The following is a 26,412-nucleotide window of genomic DNA, read 5'->3' as shown; positions in this document are numbered from 1 at the left end:
TGAGGTCACTGAGGCCCAGAAAAGTCAAGTGACTCGACCAAGGTCACACAGCAGACAGCACACAGGAGGAGGGATTAGAACCCAGGTCCTTCTGATTCCAGGGCCCGGGTTCTTGCTGCTAAGCCACGCTGCTTCTCACAACTATTACTACTACCATTGCTGCTGTGGGAGAAAGACATTATTATTATTATTATTAATAATAATAATATAATAGAATAATAATAATAATAATAATAATAGCATTTGTTAAGCGCTTACTATGTGCCAAGCACTGTTCTAAGCGCTGGGGGAGATACAAGGTCATCAGGTTGTCCCACGGGGGGCACAAAGTCTTCATCCAGCGTGACTCAGTGGAAAGAGCCCCGGCTTGGGAGTCCGAGGTCATGGGTTCAAATCCTGGCTCTGCCAAATGTCAGCTGTGTGACTTTGGGCAAGTCACTTCACTTCTCTGCGCCTCAGTTCCCTCATCTGGAAAATGGGGGTGAAGACTGTGAGCCCCCCGAGGGACAACCTGATCACCTTGTAACATCCCTAGCGCTTAGAACAGTGCTCTGCACATAGTAAGCGCTTAATAAATGCCATTATTATTATTATGATTATTCTCTGGGCCTCAGTGACCTCAGCTGTCCAATGGGGATGAAGACCGTGAACCTCCCGTGGGACAACCTGATCACCTTATAACCTCCCCAGCGCTTAGAACAGTGCTTTGCATATAGTAAGCACTTAATAAATATTATTATTATTATTATTATTATTATTATTATTATTATTGTTGTTGTTGTTGTTGTTGTTATTCTCTGGGCCTCAGTGACCTCGTCTGTCAAATGGGGATGAAGACTGTGAGCCCCACATGGGACAACCTGATAATCTTGTATCTCCCCTAGCACTTAGAACAGTGCTTGGCACATAGTAAGTACTTAATAAATGCCATTATTATGATTATTATTATTCTCTGGGCCTCAGTGACCTCATCTGTCAAATGGGGATGAAGACTGTGAGCCCCACATGGGACAACCTGATGATCTTGTATCCTCCCCAGCGCTTAGAACAGTGCTTGGCACACAGTAAGCGCTTAACAACTACCATCATCATCATAAATAGGAGCCCCCGAGGGGCTCCCAGTCGTCATCCCCATTTTCCAGATGAGGGAACTGAGGCCCAGAGAAGTGAAGTGACTTGCCCAAAGTCACCCAGCTGACAATTGGCGGAGCCGGGATTTGAACCCATGACCTCGGGCTCCAAAGCCCGGGCTCTTTTCCACTGAGCCACGCTGCTAATCCTGCCTCCACCTGTGGCCAGCTGTGTTCATTCACGGAGAAGCAGCGTGGCTCAGTGGAAAGAGCCCGGGCTTTGGGGTCAGAGGTCAGGGGTTCATTCCCAAACGCTTAGTCCAGTGCTCTGCACACAGTAAGCGCTCAATAAATACGATTGGATGAATGAATGAATGAAATCCCGGCTCCGCCAGTAGCCTGGGTGACTTTGGGCAAGTCACTTCACTTCTCTGGGCCTCAGTTCCCTCATCTGGAAAATGGGGATTAAGACTGTCAACCCCAGGTGGGACAACCTGATCACCTTGTAACCTCCCCAGCGCTTAGAACAGTGCTTTGCACATAATAAGCGCTTAATAAATGCCATTATTATTATTATTATTATTATTATTATTAACTGTGAGCCCGTTGTTGGGTAGGGACCGTCTCTATATGTTGCCAACTTGTACTTCCCAGGCGCCTAGTACAGTGCCCTGCACACAGTAAGCGCTCAACAAATATGAATGAATGAATAAATGCCACCATTATTATTATTATACAGTAAGCGCTTAACAAATACCATCATTATTAATATTATTATTACAAATACCATCATCGTCATCATATCTTTTAATATGATGCAGCGTGAAGCATATGAGAATATGAGAAGCATTCATTCATTCAATCATATTTATTGAGCGCTTACTGTGTGCAGAGCACTGGACTAAGCGTGACTCAGTGGAAAGAGCCTGGGCTTTGGAGTCAGAGGTCACGGGTTCAAATCCTGGCTCCACTAGTAGTCAGCTGGGTGACTTTGGGAAAGTCACTTCACTTCTCTGGGCCTCAGTTCCCTCATCTGTAAAATGGGGATGAAGACTGTGAGCCCCACGTGGGACAACCTCACCACCTTGTATTCCCCCCCCCCCCCAGCGCTTAGAACACTGCTTGGCACATAGTAAGTGCTTAATAAATGCGATCATTATTATTATTATTATTATTATTATTATTGTAATGTCAAATAGCAGCGTGGCTCAGTGGAAAGAGCCTGGGCTTTGGAGTCAGTGGTCATGGGTTCAAATCCCCGCTCTGCCAATTGTCAGCTGTGTGACTTTGGGCAAGTCATCATCATCATCACCATCAATCGTATTTATTGAGCGCTTACTATGTGCAGAGCACTGTACTAAGCGCTTGGGAAGTACAAATCGGCAACATCTAGAGACAGTCCCTACCCAACGGTGGGCTCACAGTCTAAAAGGGGGAGACGGAGAACAAAACCAAACGTACTAACAAAATAAAATAAATAGAATAGATATGTACAAATAAAATAGAGTCAAAAATATGTACAAACATATATACATATATACAGGTGCTGTGGTCACTTCTCTGTGCCTCAGTTACCGCATCTGGAAAATGGGGATTGACTGTGAGCCCCCCCGTGGGACAACCTGATCACTTTGTAACCTTCCCAGTGCTTAGAACAGGGCTTTGCACATAGTAAGAGCCTAATAAATGCCATTATTATTATTATTATTATTATTAATAAATAGTTGTCGATTAATATGAATACCCACGCTGGATTTTGCGGCCTACTTTTTTTTGTCTTTCCCCCCACCTTCTCAGTTACCGTTTCCCGCCCGAGTACGTCGACTTGACGCCGCAGATCATCAGGGGCACGATGGACCTTTATAAGGGGGCTATAAAAAATCTCCTCCCCACCCCGGCCAAATCTCACTACCTGTTCAACCTCCGGGATTTCTCCCGCGTCATCCAAGGAATCTGCCTCTCCAGGCCCGAAACCACGGAATCCGTGGAAACAATCAAGCGCCTTTGGGTTCACGAGGTAAGCGATCCGCGGGGCCGAGAGAGGACGTGGGTTCCAATCCCGGCTGTTAATAATAATAATAATGATAATGATGATGGCGTTTGTTAAGCGCTTACTATGTGCGGAGCACTGTTCTAAACGCTGAGGGGGGGATACTAGACTGTGAGCCCGCTGTTGGGTAGGGACCGTCTCTATATGTTGCCAACGTGGACTTCCCAAGCGCTTAGTACAGTGCTCTGCACATAGTAAGCGCTCAATAAATACGATTGATTGATTGACCGTCTCTATATGTTGCCGACTTGGACTTCCCAAGCGCTTAGTACAGTGCTCTGCACACAGTAAGTGCTCAATAAATGCGATTGATTGATTGATTGATTGACCGTCTCTATATGTTGCCAACTTGGACTTCCCTAGCGCTTAGTACAGTGCTCTGCACACAGTAAGCGCTCAATAAATGCGATTGATTGATTGATTGACCATCTCTATATGTTGCCAACTTGGACTTCCCAAGCGCTTAGTACAGTGCTCTGCACACAGTAAGCACTCAATAAATGTGATTGATTGATTGTCCGTCTCTATATGTTGCCAACTTGGACTTCCCAAGCGCTTGGTACAGTGCCCTGCACACAGTAAGCGCTCAATAAATACGATTGATTGATTGATTGATTGACTGTCTCTATATGTTGCCGACTTGGACTTCCCAAGCGCTTAGTACAGTGCTCTGCACACAGTAAGCGCTCAATAAATGCAATTGATTGATTGATTGACCGTCTCTATATGTTGCCGACTTGGACTTCCCAATCGCTTAGTACAGTGCTCTGCACACAGTAAGTGCTCAATAAATGTGATTGATTGATTGATGATTGACCGTCTCTATATGTTGCCAACTTGGACTTCCCAAGCACTTAGTACAGTGCTCTGCACACAGTAAGCGCTCAATAAATATGATTGATTGATTGACTGTCTCTATATGTTGCCAACTTGGACTTCCCAAGAGCTTAGAAATAATGATAATAATAATAGCATGTATTAAGCATGTACTATGTGCAAACAAAGCACTGTTGTAAGCGCTGGGGAGGTTACAAAGTGATCAGGTTGTCCCACAGGGGGCTCAAAGTCTTCATCCCCATTTCGCAGATGAGGTCACTGCGGTGCAGAGAAGTGAAGTGACTTGCCCAAAGTCACACAGTAGTTCCCAAGTGCTTAGCACAGTGCTCTGCGCACAGTAAGCGCTCAATAAATGCGATTGAATGAATGAATGATACAACGTGATCAAGTTGTCCCACGTGGGGCTCACAGTCTTAATCCTCACTTCACAGATGAGGTAACTGAGGCACAGAGAAGTTAAGTGGCTTGCCCGAGGTCACACAGCAGACATGGGGTGGAGCCAGGATTCGAACCCATGACCTCTGACTCCCAAGCCCGGGCTTTTCCCACTGAGCCACGGGGGGCTCACAGGCTTCATCCCTATTTTACAGATGAGGTCACTGAGGTGCAGAGAAGTGAAGTGACTTCGCCAAAGTCACACAGCTGACAAGTGGTGGAGCCGGGATTTGAACCCAGGCCCAGGCTCTTTCCACTGAGCCATGCTGCTTCTCCTGGCAGTGCTCTGCACACAGTAAGCGCTCAATAAATACGATTGAATGAATGAATGATACAAGGTGATCAAGTTGTCCCACGGGGGGCTCACAGTCTTCACCCCCATTTTCCAGGTGAGGTCACTGAGGCTCAGGGAAGTGAAGTGACTTGCCCAAGGTCACCCAGAAGACATGTGCCAGAGTCGGGATTCGAACCCATGACCTCTGACTCCAAAGCCCGGGCTCTTTCCACTGAGCCATGCTGCTTCTCTGCATTTGAGCCCCCTTCTCGACTGTGAGCCCGCTGTTGGGTAGGGACTGTCTCTCTATGTTGCCAACTTGGACTTCCCAAGCGCTTAGTCCAGTGCTCTGCACACAGTAAGCGCTCAATAAATACGATTGAATGAATGAATGAATGAATTTGCTCTTGCATTTCATTTCAACAGATTAAAATGAGAGGAAGGAAAAAAAAATCTGGACTAATTACATCTCAACACATATTAAAACAAGAGGGAGGAAAATGCCACGGTCTCAAAAATATCATTTAATGAAAATGCCGTTGATGGATAGATTAGCGCTTAGAACAGTGCTTTGCACATAGTAAGGGCTTAATGCCATTATTATTGAATGAATGAATGAATTATTATTATTATTATTAGAGAAGCAGTGTGGCTCGGTGGAAAGAGGCCACGCCTGGGAGTCAGAGGTCATGGGTTCAAATTCCGGCTCTGCCAATTGTCAGCTGGGTGACCATGGGCAAGTCACTTGGCTTCTCTGGGCCTCAGTTCCCTCATCTGGAAAATGGGGATTGAAACTGTGAGCCCCCCGTGGGACAACCTGATCACCTTGTAACCTCCCCAGCGCTTAGAACAGTGCTTTGCACATAGTAAGCGCTTAACGAATACCATTATTATTATTATTATAAATCTCCATTTTACAGATGAGGGAACTGAGGCCCAGAGAAATGAAGTGACCTGCCCAAAGTCACACAGCTGACAAGTGGGGAGCGAGCTTCGAACCCATGACCCCTGACTCCAAAGCCCGGGCTCTTTCCACTGAGCCACGCTGCTTCTCTACTAAGCGCTTGGGAAGGCCAAGTTGGCAACATGTAGAGACAGTCCCTACCCAGAGGGAACTGAGGCCCATTCATTTCATTCATTCATTCATTCAATCGTATTTATTGAGCGCTTACTGTGTGCAGAGCACTGGACTAAGCGCTTGGGAAGTCCAAGTTGGCAACATGTAGAGACGGTCCCTACCCAGAGGAAACTGAGGCCCATTCATTTCATTCATTCATTCAATCGTATTTATTGAGCGCTTACTGTGTGCAGAGCACTGTACTAAGCGCTTGGGAAGTCCAAGTTGGCAACATATAGAGACAGTCCCTACCCAACAGTGGGCTCACAGTCTAGAAGAGAAGTGACTCGCCCAAAGTCCCACAGCTGGCAGTTGGTGGAGCCGGGATTAGACCTCATTCATTCATTCATTCATTCGATCGTATTTATTGAGCGCTTACTGTGTGCAGAGCACTGGACTAAGCGCTTGGGAAGTCCAAGTTGGCAACATAAAGAGACGGTCCCTACCCAACAGCGGGCTCACAGGCTAGAAGAGAAGCGACCCGTCCAAAGTCCTACAGCTGGCAGTCGGCGGAGCCGGGATTAGAACCCATTCGTTCAATGGTATTTATTGAGCGCTTACTGCGTGCAGAGCACTGGACTAAGCGCTTGGGAAGTCCAAGTTGGCAACATCTAGAGATGGTCCCTACCCAACAGCGGGCTCACAGTCTAGAAGAGAAGCGACCCGCCCAAAGTCCCACAGCCGGCAGTCGGCGGAGCCGGGATTAGAACCCATTCGTTCAATGGTATTTATTGAGCGCTTACTGCATGCAGAGCACTGTACTAAGCGCTTGGGAAGTCCAAGTTGGCAACATCTAGAGACGGTCCCTACCCAACAATGGGCTCACAGTCCAGAAGAGAAGCAACCTGCCCAAAGTCCCACAGCTGGCAGTCGGTGGAGCCAGGATTAGAACCCATTCATTCATTCATTCATTCATTCATTCATTCATTCAATCGTATTCATTCATTCATTCCATCAATCGTATTTATTGAGCACTTACTGCGTGCAGAGCACTGTATTAAGCACTCGGGAAGTCCAAGTTGGCAACATATAGAGACGGTCCCTACCCGACAGTGGGCTCACAGTCTAGAATAATAATAATAATAATAATAATAATAATAATAATAGCATTTATTAAGCACTTACTATTTGCAAAGCAATCAATCAATCAATCAATCGTATATATTGAGCTCACCGTTCTAAGCGCTGGGGTAGATACAAAGAAGAGAAGCGACCCGCCCAAAGTCCCACAGCCGGCAGTCGGCGGAGCCGGGATTAGAACCCATTCATTCATTCACTCATTCATTCATTCAATCGTTTTTATTCATTCATTCATTCCATCAATCGTATTTATTGAGCACTTACTGCATGCAGAGCACTGTACTAAGCACTCGGCAAGTCCAAGTTGGCAACATATAGAGACGGTCCCTACCCGACAGTGGGCTCGCAGTCTAGAATAATAATAATAATAATAATAATAATGGCATTTATTAAGCGCTTACTACGTACAAAGCAATCAGTCAATCAATTGTATTTATTGAGCGCACTGTTCTAAGCGCTGGGGTAGATACAAAGAAGAGAAGCGACCCGCCCAAAGTCCCACAGCCGGCAGTTGGTGGAGCCGGGATTAGAACCCATTCATTCATTCATTCATTCATTCATTCACTCAATCGTATTTATTCATTCATTCATTCCATCAATCGTATTTATTGAGCACTTACTGCGTGCAGAGCACTGTATTAAGCACTCGGGAAGTCCAAGTTGGCAACATCTAGAGACGGTCCCTACCCGACAGCGGGCTCACAGTCTATAATAATAATAATAATAATAATAATAATAATAGTAATGGCATTTATTAAGCGCTTACTATGTGCAAAGCAATCAATCAATCAATCGTATATATTGAGCTCACCGTTCTAAGCGCTGGGGTAGATACAAACAAGAGAAGCGACCCGCCCAGAGTCCCACAGCCGGCAGTCGGCGGAGCCGGAATTAGAACCCATTCATTCATTCATTCATTCATTCATTCATTCACTCATTCATTCGTTCATTCATTCATTCATTCATTCACTCATTCATTCATTCCTTCAATCGTATTTATTCATTCATTCATTCCAGCAATCGTATTTATTGAGCACTTACTGCGTGCAGAGCACTGTACTAAGCACTCGGGAAGTCCAAGTTGGCAACATCTAGAGACGGTCCCTACCCGACAGTGGGCTCACAGTCTAGAATAATAATAATAATAATAATAATAATAATGACATTTATTAAGCACTTACTATGTGCAAAGCAATCAATCAATCAATCAATCGTATATATTGAGCTCACCGTTCTAAGCGCTGGGGTAGATACAAAGAAGAGAAGCGACCCGCCCAGAGTCCCACAGCCGGCAGTCGGCGGAGCCGGGATTAGAACTCATTCATTCATTCATTCATTCATTCATTCATTCATTCATTCGTATTTATTCATTCATTCATTCCATCAATCGTATTTATTGAGCACTTACTGCGTGCAGAGCACTGTACTAAGCACTCGGGAAGTCCAAGTTGGCAACATCTAGAGACGGTCCCTACCCGACAGTGGGCTCACAGTCTAGAATAATAATAATAATAATAATAATAATAATAATAATAATAATAATAATAATAATAATGACATTTATTAAGCGCTTACTATGTGCAAAGCAATCAATCAATCAATCGTATATATTGAGCTCACTGTTCTAAGCGCTGGGGTAGATACAAAGAAGAGAAGCGACCCACCCAAAGTCCCACAGCCGGCAGTTGGTGGAGCCGGGATTAGAACCCATTCATTCATTCATTCATTCATTCATTCACTCAATCGTATTTATTCATTCATTCATCCCATCAATCGTATTTATTGAGCACTTACTGCGTGCAGAGCACTGTATTAAGCACTCGGGAAGTCCAAGATGGCAACATCTAGAGACGGTCCCTACCTGACAGTGGGCTCACAGTCTAGAGTAATAATAATGATAATAATGATAATAATAATAATAATAATAATAATAATGGCATTTATTAAGTGCTTACTATGTGCAAAGCAATCAATCAATCAATCGTATATATTGAGCTCACCGTTCTAAGCACTGGGGTAGATACAAAGAAGAGAAGCGACCCGCCCAAAGTCCCACAGCCGGCAGTTGGCGGAGCCGGGATTAGAACCCATTCATTCATTCATTCGTTCGTTCATTCATTCATTCATTCATTCATTCATTCATTCAATCGTATTTATTCATTCATTCAGTCCATCCATCGTATTTATTGAGCACTTACTGCGTGCAGAGCACTGTACTAAGCACTCGGGAAGTCCAAGTTGGCAACATCTAGAGACGGTCCCTACCCGACAGCGGGCTCACAGTCTATAATAATGATAACAATAATAATAATAATAATAATAATATAATAATAGTAATGGCATTTATTAAGCGCTTACTATGTGCAAAGCAATCAATCAATCAATCGTATAGATTGAGCTCACCGTTCTAAGCGCTGGGGTAGATACAAAGAAGAGAAGCGACCCGCCCAGAGTCCCACAGCCGGCAGTCGGCGGAGCCGGAATTAAAACCCATTCATTCATTCATCCGTTCATTCGTTCATTCATTCATTCATTCATTCATTCATTCATTCATTCATTCCTTCAATCGTATTTATTCATTCAGTCCATCCATCGTATTTATTGAGCACTTACTGCGTGCAGAGCACTGTACTAAGCACTCGGGAAGTCCAAGTTGGCAACATCTAGAGACGGTCCCTACCCGACAATGGGCTCACAGTCCAGAAGAGAAGCAACCCGCCCAAAGTCCCACAGCCGTCAGTCGGCGGAGCCGGGATCAGAACCCATTCGTTCAGTGGTGTTTATCGGGCCCCCACCGCGTGCAGATTAACCCCCACCTGGCCGGCGCCCGCGGTCTCCCCAGGTCCTGCGGGTGTTCTACGACCGGCTGCTGGACGGGGCGGACCGCGGCTGGCTGGTGGGCCACGTCCAGGAGGTGGTCCGCCGGGAGCTGGGCGAGGACTTCCACCGGCTCTTCCTGGGCCTGGACGGCGACGGCGACGGGCTGGTGGGCGAGGAGGACCTGCGGGGCCTCATGTTCTGCGACTTCCACGACCCGCGGCGGGAGGACAGGGGCTACCGCGAGGTGCGGGCGGCCGAAGGCCTGCGGCGCGTGGTGGAGGCCCACCTGGAGGAGTTCAACCACCTGAGCAAGAAGCCCATGCAGCTGGTCCTGTTCCGCTTCGCCGTGGAGCACCTGTGCCGGGTGGCCCGCGTCCTGAAGCAGCCCCGGGGCCACGCTCTCCTGGTGGGCGTCGGCGGCAGCGGGCGGCAGTCGGCCACCCGGCTGGCGGCCCACGTGGCCGACTGCCCGCTCTTCCAGGTGGAGCTGAGCAAGGGCTACGGGGCCGTCGAGTGGCACGAGGACCTGCGGGCCATCCTCCGCCGCTCGGCCGAGGGCGAGGCCCCCGGGGTCTTCCTCTTCTCCGACGCCCAGGTCAAGCGGGAGGCCTTCCTGGAGGACATCAGCAACCTCCTCAACGCCGGCGAGGTGCCCAACCTGTTCGCCGCCGAGGAGCGCCAGGAGATCTGCGAGAAGATGCTGCAGCTGGACCGGCAGCGGGACCGCGCCAAGCAGACGGACGGCAGCCCGCTGGCCCTCTTCGGCCTCTTCGTGGCCCGCTGCCGGGACCAGCTGCACGTGGTGCTGGCCATGAGCCCCATCGGCGACGCCTTCCGCGGACGCCTGCGCAGGTTCCCCGCCCTGGTCAACTGCTGCACCATCGACTGGTTCCAGGTCTCGGGGCACTGGGAGGGACTGGGGGGGGACTGGCGGGCGGCCCCCTCCGTCCGACCGACCTCCATCCGCCGGGCGAGTCGGGAGGATGAGAAGCGCTCACTGTGGGCTGAGCGCCGGGGGAGATACGGGGTGATCAGGTGTCCCCCGTGGGGCTCACAGTCTTCATCCCCATTTGACAGGTGAGGGAACTGAGGCCCGGAGAATAATAATAATAATGGCATTTATTAAGTGCTTGCTCTGTGCAAAGCACTGTTCCAAGTAATCAGGTTGTCCCCCATGGGGCTCACAGTCTTCATCCCCATTTGACAGGTGAGGGACATGAGGCCCGGAGACTAATAATAATAATGGCATTTATTAAGTGCTTACTCTGTGCAAAGCACTGTTCTCAGTAATCAGGTTGTCCCCCGTGGGGCTCACAGTCTTCATCCCCATTTGACGGGTGAGGGAACTGAGGCCCGGAGAATAATAATAATAATGGCATTTATTAAGTGCTTACTCTGTGCAAAGCACTGTTCTAAGTAATCAGGTTGTCCCCCATGGGGCTAACAGTCTTCATCCCCATTTGACAGGTGAGGGACATGAGGACCAGAGAATAATAATAATAATGGCATTTATTAAGTACTTACTCTGTGCAGAGCACTGTTCTAAGTAATCAGGTTGTCCGCCGTGGGGCTCGCAGTCTTCATCCCCATTTGACGGGTGAGGGACATGAGGCCCAGAGAATAATAATGATAATGGCATTTATTAAGTGCTTACTCTGTGCAAAGCACTGTTCTAAGGAATCAGGTTGTCCCCCGTGGGGCTCACAGTCGTCATCCCCATTTGACGGGTGAGGGAACTGAGGCCCGGAGAATAATAATAATAATGGCATTTATTAAGTGCTTACTCTGTGCAAAGCACTGTTCTAAGTAATCAGGTTGTCCCCCATGGGGCTAACAGTCTTCATCCCCATTTGACAGGTGAGGGACATGAGGACCAGAGAATAATAATAATAATGGCATTTATTAAGTACTTACTCTGTGCAGAGCACTGTTCTAAGTAATCAGGTTGTCCCCCGTGGGGCTCGCAGTCTTCATCCCCATTTGACGGGTGAGGGACATGAGGCCCAGAGAATAATAATGATAATGGCATTTATTAAGTGCTTACTCTGTGCAAAGCACTGTTCTAAGGAATCAGGTTGTCCCCCGTAGGGCTCACAGTCGTCATCCCCATTTGACGGGTGAGGGAACTGAGGCCCGGAGAATAATAATAATAATGGCATTTATTAAGTGCTTACTCTGTGCAAAGCACTGTTCTAAGTAATCAGGTTGTCCCCCATGGGGCTAACAGTCTTCATCCCCATTTGACAGGTGAGGGACATGAGGACCAGAGAATAATAATAATAATGGCATTTATTAAGTACTTACTCTGTGCAGAGCACTGTTCTAAGTAATCAGGTTGTCCCCCGTGGGGCTCGCAGTCTTCATCCCCATTTGACGGGTGAGGGACATGAGGCCCAGAGAATAATAATGATAATGGCATTTATTAAGTGCTTACTCTGTGCAAAGCACTGTTCTAAGGAATCAGGTTGTCCCCCGTAGGGCTCACAGTCTTCATCCCCATTTGACAGGTGAGGGAACTGAGGCCCGGAGAATAATAATAATAATGGCATTTATTAAGTGCTTACTATGTGCAAAGCACTGTTCTAAGTAATCAGGTTGTCCCCCGTGGAGCTAACAGTCTTCATCCCCATTTGACAGGTGAGGGACATGAGGACCAGAGAATAATAATAATAATGGCATTTATTAAGTACTTACTCTGTGCAGAGCACTGTTCTAAGTAATCAGGTTGTCCCCCGTGGGGCTCGCAGTCTTCATCCCCATTTGACGGGTGAGGGACATGAGGCCCAGAGAATAATAATGATAATGGCATTTATTAAGTGCTTACTCTGTGCAAAGCACTGTTCTCAGTAATCAGGTTGTCCCCCGTGGGGCTCGCAGTCTTCATCCCCATTTGACGGGTGAGGGACATGAGGCCCAGAGAATAATAATGATAATGGCATTTATTAAGTGCTTACTCTGTGCAAAGCACTGTTCTAAGGAATCAGGTTGTCCCCCGTAGGGCTCACAGTCTTCATCCCCATTTGACAGGTGAGGGAACTGAGGCCCGGAGAATAATAATAATAATGGCATTTATTAAGTGCTTACTATGTGCAAAGCACTGTTCTAAGTAATCAGGTTGTCCCCCGTGGAGCTAACAGTCTTCATCCCCATTTGACAGGTGAGGGACATGAGGACCAGAGAATAATAATAATAATGGCATTTATTAAGTACTTACTCTGTGCAGAGCACTGTTCTAAGTAATCAGGTTGTCCCCCGTGGGGCTCGCAGTCTTCATCCCCATTTGACGGGTGAGGGACATGAGGCCCAGAGAATAATAATGATAATGGCATTTATTAAGTGCTTACTCTGTGCAAAGCACTGTTCTAAGGAATCAGGTTGTCCCCCGTGGGGCTCACAGTCGTCATCCCCATTTGACGGGTGAGGGAACTGAGGCCCAGAGAATAATAATAATAATGGCATTTATTAAGTGCTTGCTCTGTGCAAAGCACTGTTCCAAGTAATCAGGTTGTCCCCCGTGGGGCTCACAGTCTTCATCCCCATTTGACAGGTGAGGGACATGAGGGCCGGAGAATAATAATAATAATGGCATTTATTAAGTGCTTACTCTCTGCAAAGCACTCTTCTAAGTAATCAGGTTGTCCCCCGTGGGGCTCACAGTCTTCATCCCCATTTGACAGGTGAGGGAACTGAAGCCCGGAGAATAATAATAATAGTGGCATTTATTAAGTGCTTACTCTGTGCAAAGCACTGTTCTAAGTAATCAGGTTGTCCCCCGTGGGGCTCACAGTCTTCATCCCCATTTTACAGGTGAGGTAACTGAGGCACAGAGAAGCGAAGTGACTTGCCCAAAGTCACACAGCTGACAGCTGGCAGAGCTGGGATTTGGACCCATGAACCCCTGACCTCTGGCTCCAAAGCCTGAGCTCTTCCCACTGAGCCACGCTGCATTTGTTAAGTGCTGACTATGTGCCAAGCGCTGTTCTAAGTGCTGGGGGAGATACAAGGTGATCAGGTTGTCCCCCGTGGGGCTCACAGTCTTCATCCCCATTTGACAGATGAGGTCACTGAGGCACAGAGAATAATAATACTAATAATGGTGGTATTTGTTAAGCGCTTACTCTGTGCCAAGCACTGTTCTGAGTGCTGGGGGAGATACAGGGTGATCAGGTTGTCCCACGTGGGGCTCACAGTCTTCATCCCCATTTGACAGATGAGGTCACTGAGGCACAGAGAATAATAATAATGGTGGTATTTGTTAAGCGCTTACTATATGCCAAGCACTGTTCTGAGCTCCGGGGGAGATGCAAGGTCAGTAGGTTGTCCCCCGTGGGGCTCACTGTCTTCATCCCCATTTGACAGATGAAGGAATCAATCAATCAATCAATCAATCAATCAATCGTATTTATTGAGCGCTTACTACGTGCAGAGCACTGTACTAAGCGCTTGGGAAGTACAAATTGGCAACACATAGAGACAGTCCCTACCCAACAGTGGGCTCACAGTCTAAAAGGGGGAGACAGAGAACAGAACCAAACATACCAAGAAAATAAAATAAATAGGATAGAAATGTACAAGTAAAATAAATAAATAAATAAATAAATAAATAGAGTAATAAATATGTACAACCATATATACATATATACAGGTGCTGTGGGGAAGGGAAGGAGGTAAGATGGGGGAATGGAGAGGGGGACGAGGGGGAGAGGAAAGAAGGGGCTCAGTCTGGGAAGGCCTCCTGGAGGAGGTGAGCTCTCAGCAGGGCCTTGAAGGGAGGAAGAGAGTAAGCTTGGCGGAGGGGCAGAGGGATTGGGGGCATTCCAGGCCCGGGGGAGGACGGGGGCCGGGGGTCGATGGCGGGACGGGTGAGAGCGAGGCCTAACGGTGAGGAGATCAGCGGTGGAGGAGTGGAGGGTGCGGGCTGGGCTGGAGAAGGACAGAAGGGAGGTGAGGTAGGAGGGGGCCAGGGGATGGATGGATGGATGGATGGACAGCCGGGAAGCCCAGGGGGAGGAGTTTCTGCCTGATGCGCAGATTGATTGGGAGCCATTGGAGGTTTTTGAGGAGGGGAGTGATATGCCCAGAGCGTTTCTGGACAAAGATAATCTGGGCAGCAGCATGAAGTATGGATTGAAGTGGAGAGAGACACGAGGATGGGAGATCAGAGAGAAGGCTGGTGCAGTAGGCCAGACGGGATAGGATGAGAGCTTGAATGAGCAGGGGAGCGGTTGGGATGGAGAGGAAAGGGCGGATCTTGGCAATGTTGTGGAGCTGAGACCGGCAGGTTTTGGTGACGGCTCGGATGTGAGGGGTGAACGAGAGAGCAGAGTCGAGGATGACACCAAGGTTGCGGGCTGGTGAGATGGGAAGGATGGTAGTGCCGTCAACAGAGATGGGAAAGTCAGGGAGAGGACAAGGTTTGGGAGGGAAGACAAGGAGCTCAGTCTTCGACATGTTGAGCTTTAGGTGGCGGGCGGACATCCAGATGGAGATGTCCTGAAGGCAGGAGGAGATGCGAGCCTGGAGGGAGGGGGAGAGAGCAGGGGCAGAGATGGAGATCTGGGGGTCATCAGCGGAGAGATGAGAGTTGAAGCCGTGGGAGCGAATGAGGTCACCAAGGGAGTGAGTGTATATTGAGAACAGAAGGGGACCAAGCACTGAACCTTGGGGAACCCCCACGGTAAGGGGATGGGAGGGGGAGGAGGAGCCTGCAAAAGAGACTGAGAAAGAACGACCGGAGAGATAAGAGGAGAACCGGGAGAGGACGGAGTGTGTGAAGCCAAGGTCAGATAACGTGTTGAGGAGAAGGGGGTGGGCCACAGTGTCAAAGGCAGCTGAGAGGTCGAGGAGGATTAGGACAGAGTATGAGCCGTTGGATTTGGCAAGCAGGAGGTCATTGGTGACCTTTGAGAGGGCAGTTTCCGTGGAATGAAGGGGACGGAAGGAACTGAGGCCCAGAGAATAATAATAAGAATAATAATGGTGGTATTTGTTAAGCACTTACTGTGTGTCAAGCACCGCTCTAAGCGCTGGAGGAGATACAAGGTCAGTAGGTTGTCCCCTGTGGGGCTCACAGTCTTTATCCCCATTTGACAGATGAGGTCACTGAGTCCCAGGGAATAATAATAATGATAATGGTGGTATTTGTTAAGCATTTACTATGTGCCAAGCACCGCTCTAAGTGCCAGGGAGATAGAAGGTCGGCAGGTTGTCCCCCGTGGGGCTCACAGTCTTCATCCCCATTTGACAGATGAGGTCACTGAGGCTCAGAGAATAATAATAATGGTGGTATTTTTTAAGCACTTACTATGTACCGAGCACCACTCTAAGCACCGAGGAGATACAAGTTCAGCAGGTTGTCCCCCGTGGGGCTCACAGTCTTCATCCCCATTTGACAGATGAGGTCACTGAGGCACAGAGAATAATAGTAATAATAATAATAATGGTGGTATTCGTTAAGCGCTTACTATGTGCCAAGCACTGTTCTGAGTGCCGGGGGAGATACAAGGTCAATAGGTTGTCCCCCGTGGGGCTCACAGTCTTCGTCCCCATTTGACAGATGAGGTCACTGATAAACAGAGAATAATAATAATAATAATAATAATGGTGGTATTTGTTAAGCACTTGCTATGTGTCAAGCACTGTTCTGCGAGCCGGGGGGGATACAAGGTGATGAGGCTGTCCCCCGTGGGGCTCACTGTCTTCATCCCCATTTGACAGATGAGGTCACTGAGGCACAGAGAATAATAATAATAATGGTGGTATTTGTTAAGCGCTTACTATGTGCCAAGCACTGATCTTTCCAAGTACTTTCCAGGCGCGGGGGGGATACAAGGTAATCAGGTTGTCCCACACGGGGCTCACAGTCTTCATCCCCATTTTACGGAAGAGGGAACTGAGGCCCAGAGAAACAGCGTGGCTCAATGGGAAAGAGCCCTTGCTTTGGAGTCAGAGGCCATGGGTTCCAATCCCACTCCTCTAATTGTCAGCTGTGTGACTTGGGGCAAGTCACTTAACTTCTCTGGGCCTCAGTTTCCTCCTCTGTAAAATGGGGATGAAGACTGTGAGCCCCCCCCGGGACAACCTGATCATCTTGTAACTTCCCCAGCGCTTAGAACAGTGCTTTGCACACAGTAAGCGCTTAATAAATGCCATTATTATGATTTCCACTGAGCCACAAATGCTACTAATAATAGTGATGGTATTTATTAAGCGCTTACTACGTGCCAGGCACTGTTCTAAGCCCTGGCAATGTACAGTCCCTGTCCCACGTGGGGCTCACGGTCTCCATCCCCATTTTCCAGATGGGGGAACTGAGGCCCAGAGAAGCGAAGTGACTTTCATTCACTCATTCAAGTATTTATTGAGCGCTTACTGCATGCAGAACACTTGGGAGAGTGCCTGCTACATAGTAAGCACTTAACAAATATTATTATTATTATTACAATCGTATTTATTGAGCACTTACTGTGTGCAGAGCACTGTACTAAGCACTTGGGAAGTACAAATTGGCAACATATAGAGACAGTCCCTACCCAACAGTGGGCTCACAGTCTAAAGGGGGAAGACAGAGAACAAAACCAAACATAGTAACAGAATAAAATAAATAGAATAAATAGAATAGAATAGATATGTACAAGTAAAATAAAGAAATAGAGTAATAAATATGTACAAACATATATACATATACATACCGTCATTATGATCATTATTAACACAATATAACAATAAACAGACACATTCCCTGCCCACAACGAGCTGACAGTCCAGAGCGGGGGAGACGGACATGGATACAAATTGTTTCAGTCATTCAATCATCTTTATTGAGCGCTTACTGGATGCAGAGCACTGTACTAAGCGCTTGGAAAGTACAAGTCGGCAACAGATAGAGACGGTCCCGACCCAACAGCGGGCTCACAGTCTAGAAGTGGGGAGACAGGCAACAAAACAAAACATGGAGATAGGCATCAATAGCATCAAAAATAGAGAGAATTATATAAAATATATATAAATACATTAAAAAATACATAAGTGCATAAAAATACAAATATACACAAATAAATAATTCTACTTATCTATTTTTATGGTATTGATGGTTGTCTACTGGTTTTGTTTTGTTGTCAGTCCCTCCCCTTCTAGACTGTGAGCCCGTTGTTGGGTTGGGATTGTCTCTATTTGTGGCCAAATTGTAGTTTCCAAACGCTTAGTACAGTGCTCTGCACACAGTAAGTGCTCAGTAAATCTCCCCCTTCTAGACTGTGAGCCCGTTGTTGGGTCGGGATTGTCTCTATTTTTGGTCGAATTGTGCTTTCCAAACGCTTAGTACAGTGCTCTGCACACAGTAAGTGCTCAGTAAATCTCCCCCTTCCAGACTATGAGCCCATTGTTGGATTGGGACTGTTTCGTTTGTTGTCGAAGTGTAATTTCTAAACGCTTAGTACAGTGCTCTGCACACAGTAAATGCTCAGTAAATCTCCCCCTTCTAGACTGTGAGCCCCTTGTTGGGTCGGGATTGTCTCTATTTGTGGCCGAATTGTAGTTTCCAAACGCTTAGTATAGTGCTCTGCACACAGTCAGTGCTCAGTCAATCTCCCCGTTCTAGACTGTGAGCCCGTTGTTGGGCGGGATTGTCTCTATTTGTGGCCGAATTGTAGTTTCCAAACGCTTAGTACAGTGCTCTGCACACAGTAAGTGCTCAGTAAATCTCCCCCTTCTAGACTGTGAGCCCGTTGTTGGGTCGGAATTGTCTCTATTGGTGGCCGAATTGTAGTTTCCAAACGCTTAGTACAGTGCTCTGCACACAGTAAGTGCTCAGTAAATCTCCCCCTTCTAGACTGTGAGCCTGTTGTTGGGTCGGGATTGTCTCTATTTGTGGCCGAATTGTAGTTTCCAAACGCTTAGTACAGTGCTCTGCACACAGTAAGTGCTCAGTAAATCTCCCCCTTCCAGACTGTGAGCCCATTGTTGGATTGGAACTGTCTGTTTGTTGTCGAAGTGTAATTTCTAAACGCTTAGTACAGTGCTCTGCACACAGTAAGTGCTCAGTAAATCTCCCCCTTATAGACTGTGAGCCCCTTGTTGGGTCGGGATTGTCTCTATTTGTGGCCGAATTGTAGTTTCCAAACGCTTAGTACAGTGCTCTGCACACAGTAAGCGCTCAGTAAATCTCCCCCTTCTAGACTGTGAACCCCGTGTTGGGTCGGGATTGTCTCTATTTGTGGCCGAATTGTAGTTTCCAAACGCTTAGTACAGTGCTCTTCACACAGTAAGCGCTCAGTAAATCTCCCCCTTCTAGACTGTGAGCCCGTTGTTGGTTCGGGATTGTCCCTATTTTTGGCCGAATTGTAGTTTCCAAACGCTTAGTACAGTGCTCTGCACACAGTAAGTGCTCAGGAAATCTCCCCCTTCTAGACTGTGAGCCCCTTGTTGGGTCGGGATTGTCTCTATTTGTGGCCAAATTGTACTTTCCAAGCGCTTAGTACAGTGCTCTGCACACAGTAAACGCTCAGTAAATCTCCCCCTTCTAGACTGTGAGCCCCATGTTGGGTCGGGATTGTCTCTATTTGTGGCCGAATTGTACTTTCCAAGCGCTTAGTACAGTGCTCTGTACACAGTAAATACGATTAAATGAATGAATGAATAAATAAGAAGCAGCGTGGCTCACTGGAAAGAGCCCGGGCTTGGGAATCAGAGGTCATGGGTTCTAATCCCGGCTCTGCAACGTGTCAGCTGTGTGACTTTGGGCAAGTCACTTCACTTCTCTGGACCTCAGTTCCCTCATCTGGAAAATGGGTATGAAGACTTTGAACCCCCCGTGGGACAGTCTGATCACCTTGTATCTCCCCCAGGGCTTAGAACAGTGCTTGGCACAGAGTAAGCGCTTAACAAATACCATGATTATTATTAGTATTCTCTGGGCCTCAGTGACCTCATCTGGAAAATGGGGATGAAGACTGGGAGCCCCACGTGGGACAACCTGACCATCTTGTATCCATCCCAGCGCTTAGAACAGTGCTTGGCACATAGTAAGCGCTTAACAAATGTCATTATTATTATTATTAAAATGACAACCAGGGAAATAAGCGCTATTCATTCATTCAGTCAGCTTTATTGAGCGCTTAGTCATTCATTTATTCATTCAATCATATTTATTGAGCGCTTACTGTGTGCAGAGCACTGTACTAAGCGCTTGGGAAGTCCAAGCCGGCAACATATAGAGACGGTTCTTACCCAATAGTGGGCTTACAGTCTAGAAGTACTAAGCGCTGGGGTAGATACAACATAATCAGGTGGGACACAATCGCTACCCAGCGCTTAGAACAGTGCTTTGCACATAGTAAGCGCTTAACAAATACCATCATTATTATTAATCTTACGGGGGGCTCTCAGTCCAACGGGGAGGAAGAGTGGGTTTGAACCCCCATTTTGCAGGTGAGGGAACTGAGGCCCAGAGAAGTGACTTGCCCAAAGTCACACAGCTGACAAGTGGCGGAGCCGGGGTTTGAACCCATGACCTCTGACTCAGAGAATAATAATAGTAATTTAATTTAATTTAACAATAATAATAATTTCAGCGCTTAGAGCAGTGCCAGCGCTTAGAACAGTGCTTTGCACATAGTAAGCGCTTAACAAATACCATCATATTATATTATATTAATAATGATGGCATTTGTTCATTCATAATAAAAATAATAATAATGACGGCATTTGTTAAGCGCTTACTCTGTGCAAAGCGCTGTTCTGAGCGCTGGGGAGGTTACCAGGTGATCAGGTTGTCCCACAGGGGGCTCAGCCTTCATCCCCATTCTACAGACGAGGCCACTGAGGCCCGGAGAAGCTAAGTGACTGACAGTTGGCGGAGCCGGGATTTGAACCCACGCCCTCCGACTCCCAAGCCCACTGGGCCACGTTGATACCATCATGGCGCTTAGTCCAGTGCTCTGCACACAGTGAGCGCTCAATAAATACGATTGACTATTCATTGATTCATTCAGTCAGTCAATCGTATTTATTGAGCGCTTCCTGCGTGCAGAGCACTGGACTAAGCGCTTGGGATGGCAACATAGAGAGACGGTCCCTACCCAACAGCGGGCTCACAGTCTAGTGCGTGGAGCACTGGACTAAACGCCACAGGGCCGGGAGCGGGGGGAAGAACCAAGGGAGCAAGTGGGGCGCGAAGCTCACTAAAAAGCCACTTTTTAGACTGTGAGCCCACTGTTGGGTAGGGACTGTCTCCCCAAGCGCTTAGTACAGTGCTCTGCACATAGTAAGCGCTCAATAAATACGATTGATTGATTGAGGCGGAACCAGAGGACAAGCGGAGGGGGTCGGGATTCGAACCCACGACCTCCTGATCCCCCCGGGGGGCCTACCCGCTGGGCCGCGTGGCTTCTCACGGTTTCGCCTACTGTTTGGTCGCCCCGCAGTCGTGGCCCGAAGACGCCCTGCAGGCGGTGGCCTCCCGCTTCCTGGAGGACATCGAGATGTCGGAGGCCACCCGAGGCGGCTGCATCGAAATGTGCAAGAGGTTTCACACGTCCACCGTCCGGCTGTCCAAACAGTTCCACGCCGAGCTCCAGAGGCACAACTACGTCACGCCCACCTCCTACTTGGAGCTCATCTCCACCTTCAAGGCCCTCCTGGAGAAGAAGCGCAAGTGAGGGTCACCTTTACTAAGAAAAATGAGCGCTTAGAACAGTGCTCGGCACATAGTGGGCGCTTAATAAGTGCCATCGTTATCATCATTATGATTCGGTAAGCGCTCACCATGTGCCGAGCGCTGTTCTGAGCGCTGGGGGAGAGAATAATAATAATGTTGGCATTTTATTTTGTTGGTATGTTTGGTTCTGTTCTCTGTCTCCCCCTTTTAGACTGTGAGCCCACTGTAGGGTAGGGACTGTCTCTATGTGATGCCAATTTGTACTTCCCAAGCGCTTAGTACAGTGCTCTGCACATAGTAAGCGCTCAATAAATACGATTGATTGATTGATTGATTGATTGTTAAGCGCTTACTATGTGCAAAGCACCGTTCTAAGCGCTTGGGGGGGATACAAAGTGATCAGGTTGTCCCACATGGGGCTCACAGTCTTCATCCCCATTTTGCAGATGAGGTAACTGCGGCTCAGAGAAGTTAAGCGACTCGCCCAAGGTCACACGGCAGACGTGTGGCGGAGTCGGGATTCGAACCCATGACCTGTGACTCCAAAGCCCGGGCTCTTTCCACTGAGCCACGCTGCTTCATATCATATCTCGTGAGATATGAGAAGCAGCGTGGCTCAGTGGCAAGAGCACGGGCTTTGGAGTCAGAGGTCATGGGTTCGAATGACCTTGGGCAAGTCACTTAAATTCTCAGAGCCTCCGTTCCCCTGTCTGTAAAATGGGGATGAAGACTGTAAGCCCCACGTGGGACACCTTGATCACCTTGTATCCCCCCCCAGCGCTTAGAACAGTGCTCGGCACATAATAAGCGCTTAATAAGTGTCATCGTTATTATCATTATTATTCGGTAAGCGCTTACCATGTGCCGAGCGCTGTTCTGAGCGCTGGGGGAGATATGCGAAGCAGCGTGGCTCAGTGGCCAGAGCCCGGGCTTTGGAGTCAGAGGTCATGGGTTCGAATCCCGACTCCGCCACACGTCTGCTGTGTGACCTTGGGCAAGTCACTTAAATTCTCAGAGCCTCCGTTCCCCTGTCTGTAAAATGGGGATGAAGACTGTGGGCCCCACGTGGGACACCTTGATCCCCTTGTTTCCCCCCCCCCAGCGCTTAGGACAGTGCTTTGCACATAGTAAGCGCTTAATAAGTGCCATCGTTATTATTATCATTATTATTCGGTAAGCGCTTACCATGTGCCGAGCGCTGTTCTGAGCGCTGGGGGAGATATGCGAAGCAGCGTGGCTCAGTGGCCAGAGCCCGGGCTTTGGAGTCAGAGGTCATGGGTTCGAATCCCGACTCCGCCACACGTCTGCTGTGTGACCTTGGGCAAGTCACTTAAATTCTCAGAGCCTCCGTTCCCCTGTCTGTAAAATGGGGATGAAGACTGTGGGCCCCACGTGGGACACCTTGATCACCTTGTATCCCCCCCCAGCGCTTAGAACAGTGCTTTGCACATAGTAAACGCTTAACAAATACCATCATCATCATCATATGAGGTCAATGGGTTGTCCCCTGTGGGGCTCACGGTCTTCGTCCCCATTTGACAGGCGAGGGGACTGAGGCCCAGAGATGTGAAGTGACTTGCCCAAAGTCACACAGCTGATAAAGAGGTGGGATTAGAACCCAAGACCTCAGACTCCCAAGCCCGGGCTCTGGCCACTGAGCCAAGGGTGGTTTCCTGAGGCTCGTCTCCCCTGAGAACGATAATAATAACAATAATAATGACGGTATTTGTTAAGTGCCGAGCACTGTTCTAAGCGCTGGGGAGGTTACAAGGTGATGAGGGTGTCCCACGGGGGGCTCACAGTCTTCATCCCCATTTTACAGATGAGGTCACTGAGGCCCAGAGAAGTGAAGTGACTTGCCCAAAGTCACCCAGCTGACAAGTGGCAGAGTCGGGATTTGAACCCATGACCTCTGACTCCAAAGCTCGGGCTCTTTCCACTGAGCCACGCTGCTTCTCTTTATTGTCTTTATTGTCATCTTGCCCTCCTCAGGTGCTTAATACAGTGCTCTGCATAAAATGACTTTGGGGAAGTCACTTCACTTCTCTGGGCCTCAGTTCCCTCATCTGGAAAATGGGGATGAAGAGTGTGAGCCCCCTGTGGGACAACCTGATCACCTTGTAACCTCCCCTGCGCTTAGAACAGTGCTTTGCACATAGTAAGCGCTTAACAAATACCAACATTATTATTATTATTGTCAGCTGTGTGACTTTGGGCAAGTCAACTTCACTTCTCTGTGCCCCGGTTACCTCATCTGGAAAATGGGGATGAAGACTGCAAGCCCCCTGTGGGACAACCTCATCACCTTGTAACCTCCCCAGCGCTTAGAACAGTGCTTTGCATGTAGTAAGCGCTTAACAAATACCAACATTATTATTATTATTGTCAGGTGTCTGACTTTGGGCAAGTCAACTTCACTTCTCTGGGCCTCAGTTACCTCATCTGGAAAATGGGGATGAAGACCGTGAGCCCCCGGTGGGACAACCTGATCACCTTGTAACCTCCCCGGCTCTTAGAACAGTGCTTTGCACGTAGTAAGCGCTTAATAAAGTCTATTATTATTATTATTATTATTATTATTATTATTACCCACAGTAAACTTATAGTCTAGAAAAGGAAAACAGACATTAATATAAATAAATTACGGATATGAACACAAGTTCTGGGGGAAGGGTGAATAAAGAGTGGAAGTCCAAGTTCAAGGCCTGTGCACTTCCCCCTTCTAGACTGTGAGCCTGTTGTTGGGTAGGGACCGTCTCTAGATGTTGCCAACTTGGACTGCCCAAGCGCTTAGTACAGTGCTCTGCACACAGTAAGCGCTCCATAAACACGATTGACCCTGCTCGTTCAAGCTCTCATCCTATCCCGTCTGGACTACTGCACCAGCCTTCTCTCTGATCTCCCATCCTCGTGTCTCTCTCCACTTCAATCCATACTTCATGCTGCTGCCCGGATTATCTTTGTCCAGAAACGCTCTGGGCATATCACTCCCCTCCTCAAAAATCTCCAGTGGCTCCCAATCAATCTGCGCATCAGGCAGAAACTCCTCACCCTGGGCTTCAAGGCTGTCCGTCCATCCCCTGGCCCCCTCCTCCCTCACCTCCCTTCTGTCCTTCTCCAGCCCAGGCCGCACCCTCCGCTCCTCCACCGCTAATCTCCTCACCGTACCTCGTTCTCGCCTGTCCCGCCGTCGACCCCCGGCCCACGTCCTCCCCCGGGCCCGGAATGCCCCCAATCCCTCTGCCCCTCCACCAAGCTCGCTCTCTTCCTCCCTTCAAGGCCCTACTGAGAGCCCACCTCCTCCAGGAGGCCTTCCCAGACTGAGCCCCTTCCTTCCTCTCCCCCTCGTCCCCGTGTCCATCCCCCCATCTTACCTCCTTCCCTTCCCCACAGCACCTGTATATATGGTTGTACATATTTATTACTCTATTTATTTATTTATTTATTTATTTATTTATTTTACTTGTACATTTCTATCCTATTTATTTTATTTTGTTGGTATGTTTGGTTCTGTTCTCTGTCTCCCCCTTTTAGACTGTGAGCCCACTGTTGGGTAGGGACTGTCTCTATGTGTTGCCAATTTGTACTTCCCAAGCGCTTAGTCCAGTGCTCTGCACATAGTAAGCGCTCAAGAAATACGATTGATGATGATGATGATGATCCCCATTTTACAGATGAGGTAACTGAGGCCCAGAGAAGTGAAGTGACTTGCCCAAAGTCACCCAGCTGACAGTTGACGGGGCCGGGGTTTGAACTCATGACCTCTGACTCCAAAGCCCAGGTCCTTTATTATTATCGTTATTGATACCGAATTGGACTTTCCGAACGCTTCCACACAGTAAGCGCTCAGTAAATGCACTCATTCATTCATGAGAATAATAATGGCATTTATTAAGCACTTCCTATGCGCAAAGCACTGCTGTAAGCGCTGGGGAGGTTAGAAGGTGATCAGGTTGTCCCATGGGGGGCTCCCCGTCTTCACCCCCATTTTACAGAGGAGGGAACTGAGGCCCAGAGAAGAATAAGAATGATGGAGTAAATACGATTGATGATGATGATGATCCCCATTTTACAGATGAGGCCCAGAGAAGTGAAGTGACTTGCCCAAAGTCACCCAGCTGACAGTTGGCGGGGCTGATATTTGAACTCATGACCTCTGACTACAAAGCCCAGGTCCTTTATTATTATCGTTATTGATACCGAATTGGACTTTCCAAACACTTCCACACAGTAAGCTCTCAGTAAATGCACTCATTCATTCATGATAATAATAATGGCATTTATTAAGCACTTCCTATGTGCAAAGCACTGCTGTAAGCGCTGGGGAGGTTAGAAGGTGATCAGGTTGTCCCATGGGGGGCTCCCCGTCTTCACCCCCATTTTACAGAGGAGGGAACTGAGGCCCAGAGAAGAATAAGAATGATGGAGTAAATACGATTGATGATGATGATGATCCCCATTTTACAGATGAGGCCCAGAGAAGTGAAGTGACTTGCCCAAAGTCACCCAGCTGACAGTTGACGGGGCCGGGGTTTGAACTCATGACCTCTGACTACAAAGCCCAGGTCCTTTATTATTATCGTTATTGATACCGAATTGGACTTTCCGAACGCTTCCACACAGTAAGCGCTCAGTAAATGCACTCATTCATTCATGATAATAATAATGGCATTTATTAAGCACTTCCTATGTGCAAAGCACTGCTGTAAGCGCTGGGGAGGTTAGAAGGTGATCAGGTTGTCCCATGGGGGGCTCCCCGTCTTCATCCCCATTTTACAGAGGAGGGAACTGAGGCCCAGAGAAGAATAAGAATGGTGGAGTAAATACGATTGATGATGATGATGATCCCCATTTTACAGATGAGGCCCAGAGAAGTGAAGTGACTTGCCCAAAGTCACCCAGCTGACAGTTGGCGGGGCTGATATTTGAACTCATGACCTCTGACTACAAAGCGCAGGTTCTTTATTATTATTGTTATTGATGCCGAATTGGACTTTCCAAACGCTTCCACACAGTAAGCTCTCAGTAAATGCACTCATTCATTCATGAGAATAATAATGGCATTTATTAAGC

The 26,412-nt window shown here is 48.0% G+C and overlaps 1 protein-coding gene across 5 annotated transcripts in view; it reads left to right on the top strand.

Annotated features, from left to right (window-relative positions):
• The window catches only part of DNAH7 (dynein axonemal heavy chain 7), a 356,587-nt gene that overhangs the window by 219,717 nt on the left and 110,458 nt on the right, over positions 1-26,412 (top strand). For all 5 annotated transcript variants that reach the window (XM_038748902.1, XM_038748901.1, XM_038748903.1 and 2 more), the window contains 3 exons: positions 2,868-3,087; positions 9,706-10,578; positions 21,107-21,336. In XM_038748902.1, the coding sequence (XP_038604830.1) occupies positions 2,868-3,087; positions 9,706-10,578; positions 21,107-21,336 (1,323 nt within the window). The remainder of the gene's footprint in view (positions 1-2,867; positions 3,088-9,705; positions 10,579-21,106; positions 21,337-26,412) is intronic.

The sequence above is a fragment of the Tachyglossus aculeatus genome, chromosome 7 (genome assembly GCF_015852505.1).
Source record: "Tachyglossus aculeatus isolate mTacAcu1 chromosome 7, mTacAcu1.pri, whole genome shotgun sequence".
Taxonomy (NCBI): domain Eukaryota; kingdom Metazoa; phylum Chordata; class Mammalia; order Monotremata; family Tachyglossidae; genus Tachyglossus; species Tachyglossus aculeatus.
Note: the sequence above shows the minus strand (reverse complement) of the source record. Positions and strands in the feature narration are given on the sequence as shown.